Source organism: Rhincodon typus, chromosome 19, assembly GCF_021869965.1.
Source record: "Rhincodon typus isolate 14 chromosome 19, sRhiTyp1.1, whole genome shotgun sequence".
NCBI lineage: Eukaryota > Metazoa > Chordata > Chondrichthyes > Orectolobiformes > Rhincodontidae > Rhincodon > Rhincodon typus.
This window is the reverse complement of record NC_063350.1, coordinates 378,679-384,452: the sequence shown is the minus strand read 5'-3', so window position 1 is coordinate 384,452 and position 5,774 is coordinate 378,679. Positions and strand designations below refer to the sequence as shown.

General features: G+C 40.4%; 1 protein-coding gene across 1 annotated transcript in view; it reads left to right on the top strand.

Annotated features, from left to right (window-relative positions):
* Positions 1 to 450: 450 nt before the first annotated feature.
* The window catches only part of LOC109915181 (fer-1-like protein 4), a 223,800-nt gene continuing 218,476 nt past the window's right edge, over positions 451 to 5,774 (top strand). The window contains exons 1-2 of the mRNA XM_048608493.1: positions 451 to 1,002; positions 5,041 to 5,096. Of these exons, the coding sequence (XP_048464450.1) occupies positions 924 to 1,002; positions 5,041 to 5,096 (135 nt within the window). The 5' untranslated portion in view covers positions 451 to 923. The remainder of the gene's footprint in view (positions 1,003 to 5,040; positions 5,097 to 5,774) is intronic.

Sequence of the window (5,774 nt, the reverse complement as noted above, 5' to 3'; positions counted from 1 at the left end):
TGTTCAATGGTTTAATGGTCATTGTTAGACTCTAGATCATTACTAAATTCAAATTCAACCCGGTCCCCCAGTACCTAACCTGAGTCTCTGGATTAATAGTCAGTGATAATACCACTAGGCCATCACCTCCCTTCATGGGCCCTCAGCAGTGCCATCAGCCAGTTTAGGTTTTAGTCTCCCTGTCAGTGGTGAAAGAGTCAAAGTAATTGTGAAAAATTAGAACATCACCTGATGCATTCTAAAACAGCAAGTTTACAGCACGTCCCATCTTGTCATAACCTTCCTTTGGTAAAAGGTAGTTATTAATAGAAGGATGGGAGGTAAAGGAATACTTCACCTGGACAGTTCTTTGTTATTTATGTCGCAAGTACGTGTCGAACATGATAACCATTCTTTACTAAGTTTATTCATAGTTTAGTGAGTCAGAGTTGGCATTCAGGACAAAGAAGTGCTTACAGTGATGGGCTTGGCCACATTCGCGATATGGTTGGAATAAGGAAATAAAGTCCGCACCCAGAAAGGACCAAAATACAAGCAGAGAATCCAAGAGTTTGAATACAAAACTGACGTATAAAGATGTGAAATTGAAAATTCTTGGTGTATGTTTGTTTCGCATATGAACTAAGTTACCTGTCTATTTTGATCATTCATCGTGTTAGCACTCCATGTGCGGCTGGAGGGCGGAAACATTGTGAAGCTGTTGGATTGAGTGTGTGTTTTGACAGATAAACCTGGAATCTGATTGAGCAAGTTGTTTTACGCAGCGAGGAGGCTCGAAACCAGGCAGCTCCCAGCAATAAGTGTTTGCCTCACGATTCACCCAAGCAGCAGTCTGCATTTCACCAAGATGGGACGATATTTGCACTTTCAGAAAGGGAAATAACAACGTTTACAATTGTAGCAGCGTGGGTTGAAAGCTCACCATGTCTCTCACTTTGCTTCTGAAGAAAGTTTCTAACCTGAGTGGGAAGTATGACCGCCAGGTTCACATCACATTCCGAGGTAAGGAGCCGCGCCGAAAGCTTCTTTCCCGAGGGAGACTTTGGGAAAGCCTGGAAACCGGGGACAGTCTCAGCGCCATTCGGGAGTTTAGGAAAAAGTATCAGATTGTCGACAGTGCTGCAGTAGGAGGTCGGTTAGCTCAGTTAGCTGGACGGCGGGTCTGTGTCCCCTCGGTGTTTACGCTCAGGTTACATCACCGCCAGCCGTCTCTCTGTAATGAGCAAACAGCCCTATGGCGACTTTACCTTCCCGTACTGTCATGTTGTGGTGCCAGGGATGAAACTCCTTGCGGGGCCTTTCCTGCCCTGCACTCAGCAGTTTATTTCACATGCATAGCAGGAGCACCATGACCCACCATCCTGAATTAAAATATGTTCACCACCTTCACTGTAACGGACTCCAAATCTTCGTGCTCCCTCCCAAACGGCATTGTGGGTTTACCTGCAGTAAGAGATACTGCTTCCTCACCATTGCCTCCTCCAAGGCAGTTAGAGACAGGCAACAAATACTGGCCTAGTGTCACCCATAGTCCACAAAATGTAAACAAAAAACTGATGTGATTGATTGATTCATAATCTGGATACAGGGATGGAAACCAGATCAAAATCAAAATGCTGCAGATTCTGATAATCTGAAATAAAAAGAAAACTGAACATACACAGCAGGTCTGGAATCATCTATGGGAAAATAAGCATTGACTTAATGTAGCCCTCCATTACAAATGCTGTAACAAAATGTCATCAACTGAACCAATTTTAGTTATTAATGGTTATTCTAATATTTATCCTGTAGTTGCCACAATATCTCCTACTGCCTTTGCCTCTTTATTATACACTTAAGAAGACAAGAAACCAGACAGGAAAACCAGAGAAAACAATAAAATGGGAATTGGTCACTTATGTATCAAAGGCTGCCATGCTATTACTAAAACATTAAATTCCTCTTCCAGTACTAAGCTGCATCTTGAGTGAAGCTAATGTCTTTATTTTGGGTATCTTAATCCAAAAGATTATTCTAAATATTCAGCATGTCTAATTAACAAAATCTACAATCAGCTTTATTTGATCATTGCTTTTGTTTAAGTTTTTCATCTTGTATTCATTAGGAAGAAATATTAATGTAAATGTTGGTAAGAATGCACATTTGAGGTTGCAATCAGATCTGACTGAGTGGAGGAATAGGCTTGAGGGGCTGAATGGCCTACTCCTGTTCGTAATTGATATGTTTGTATGTTATATGTCCACCTTTTTAAAAATTCACTCACGGGATCTGGGTGTCACTGAATGGGCCAGCATTTATTACCTGTCCCTAATTGCCCTTGAGAAGGTGGTGGTGAGCTGCCTTCTTGAACCGCTGCAGTGTATGTACTGCAGATTGACCCACAATGCCATTAGGGAGGGAATTCCTGGATTTTGACCCAGTGACAGTGAAGGAACGGAGGTAAATTTCTAAGTCAGGATGGTGAATTGCTTGGAGGAAAGTTGCAGGTATTCCCATACGCTTGCTGCCCTTGTCCTTCTAGATAGTAGTAGTAATGGATTTGGAAGGTGCTGTCTGAGATGCCGTGGTGAATTTCTGCAGTACATCTTGTAGATTGTGCACAATACTGGTACAGAGTGATTGTGCAGGGTACTGAATGGCTCCGCATCCTTGATGGTGTCCAGCTTTTAGAGTGTTATTGGAGCTGCACACATCAGGCAAGTGGGGAGAATTCCATCACACTTCTGATATGCATCTTATAGATAGTGTGCAGGCTTTAGGAAATCAGGTGGTGAGTTACTCGTTGCAAGATTCCTAACATGTCCTGCTGTTGTAGCCATGGTAGTTTTATGACTCATCCAGTTCAGTTTCTGGACAATGGCAACCCAAGGGTGTTGATAGTTGGGATTTAGTTGTGGTTATACCATTGATTGTCAAGGGGTGATAGTTAGATCGTCTTTTGTTGGAGATGATCTTTGCATGCACTTGTGTGGCGCAAATTTTAAATTCCATTTGTAAGGTCAAGCCTGGATATTGTCCAGATTTCGTTGCATTTTGGACATCTTCGGTATCTGATGAGTTACGAATGGTACTGGATATTGTGTAATCATCGGTGAACATCCCCACTTCTGACCTTAAGATGGATGAAAGGTCATTGATGAAGCAGCTGAAGGTGGTTGAGTCTAGGACACTACCCTGAGGGAACCCCTGCAGGGATGTCCTGGAGCTGAGATGATTGATCTCATAACCATTCCTTTGCTAAGTTAAATTGAATTCACATTTCACCAACAATGATTGAATTCATCAAGATTCATTGATCTTGTGTCTAACCAAAGCTAGGCGATTGTTCCAGTCTTATTTAAGTCCTTGTGAACGTTGTTTCTTCATTATGACCATGAGCTACTAACAGATTCAGAGATAATGAACAAAAAGACTTGCTGTCTCTATTGCTGTTCTCTTTCTCTGCTCTCTCTGTATTCCTGTCTCAGATCTGGCAAACTGACACTATCAGACAAACTGAACACCAGTTCTACAGTGTCTTCTATGGACTTCACCTCCGCCTTCCCAGAGTTAATGTGCATGGTTACATGAGTCAGTTAGTCCTTATATCCAGGTGGAAGGGTAAATTAGATGTCCTTTAAACTCCTAACTTCAGTAGTTCTTGGAACTAAGTAGACAGCTTAAAGTACAAGTGTATGCTTATACATATATAAAACACAACCATCCCAACATTTTTCTTATTTTAAAGAACAACAGTCAATATGATGCCTTAATCATTGTTTATAGACATCAACATCTTGCAACTTCTTCCCAGTGAAACAACCTGGGCCTTTTAAGCTTTAACAACTAAGACACCCTGGTTCATTGTTGGCAGAATGCAAAGCAGGTCACATGACCCTCTTTATTTTACCCTATATCGGAAACATCGTAACAAAACAATTTTACAACACCTTATATTTGTAACACTTCCAAGTAAAAATGTTGATTCTGGAATTAAATATAGATTAGAGTGATAGATTTATCACGGTACAGTTGGAGGTCATTCAGCTCATTGTTACAAAGTATTCCATTTGATTTTGACCAGAGTTTATAAAATGTTCACTATAATTTGCTTGCTTTTGCACTCTGTATTCTTACTTATAAAGCTGAATACTTTATTAACTGCTTTTTTCAAATTATTCTACAACCTTCAATGATTTGTGCTCTATACATGAGGTCCCTCTGCTCATGTGCCTCTGTAGTATTGCATCTTTATATTGTAAACCTGTATCCTTCCTGCCAAAATAAGTCACTCAAACCTCTCTGCATTAAATTCATCTCACACTATTCCACCCATTTCACCAACCTGTCCACATCCTTTTGAAGTTCATCATTAAACAGAAAATAATAGGTCCTAATAGTGTAATGACTTAATGAGCATTAGAACATAGAACATAGAACAGTAGAGCACAGTACAGGCCCTTTGGCCCACGATGTTGTGCCAAACTTTTACCCGAAACCTAAGGTCTATCTAACCTCCACCTCATACTATCAATTACCGACAAAAATAAGAAATAAAATCAGACTTGTAGATAAGATAATACAAAGATAGACAGCAGTCTGATTAGACAGCAACAATTTTAGAGCTGCAGAGTTATTACAGCATAGAAGGAAGACATTCAGCCCATCAAGACCACGCTGACACTCTGCAGAACAATCTGATTCTCCTGCTGTATCTCCATATCTCTGCAAGTTTATTTTGCTTATGCCCATGGCTGGTTTGATTTCAACGTTAATTCTATTTTCTTGTCTCTGTCTCCCCAGCCATTACTCTTAACCCTCCTGTAGAGCAAAATAGAGATAGAAATTGTGATGAGTTAGTAAGTCCATTATTGTAGTATGGTTACCAGGATGATAGAAAATGAACAAGATGGACATTGACAATTTCTTGTTGAACTGTTCCCACACTTCAACTGGATAGAATAGACAATCACTTCTTAGAATTACTTAACTCATTTGACTGTAGAAACCTGTCATTACTGACATGGAAAGTAACAGTGTATCTTCATGTGTTCTTAGGTTATACGCACTTGACTAGGAAAGTGAAATGTGAATACGAAGCTGTCTTCAATGAGGTAAGATTTCAAAATGTAGTTTTCATATTAATCAATTATGTTAACCTCAAGTCCCAGAGAAGGAACATTCATACCATACAGCCAACAACTAATAGACTTTTCAATTATATCAACACTTTCTGTTTCTCTTGGGATGTTTTTGCTGAACAAAAGCAAAACTCATGAATCACAAGTCTATGGGTTACAGTCAATGTGTTGTTCTTCTGCAGGCATGAACTAAACGGACTCTCTGACAATGTTAATCAACACTGTTAGAATATTTCACCAAGAAAGACACCAGTGTCCCCAAAACATTGGGTCATATGCTTGATTAAGATGAAGAATTAATTAAGAGTAGCTGATCATTAAATAATAAGCACACACACACATTGGGGCTAAAACTGGGACTGGTTAGTTTGTTAAAATGTTTGGCAGTACATTTAATCTCAGATAATAGGAACTGCCGATGCTGGAGAATCTGAGATAACAAGGTATAGAGCTGGATGAACACAGCAGGCCAAGCAGCATCAGAGGAGCAGGAAAGCTGATGTTTCGGGCCTACACCCTTCTTCAGAAATGGGGGAGGGGAAGGGGGTTCTGAAATAAATAGGGAGAGGTGGGGAGGTGGATAGAAGATGGATAAAGGAGAAGATAGGTGGAGAGGAGACAGACAGGTCAAAGAGGTGGGGGTAGAGCCAG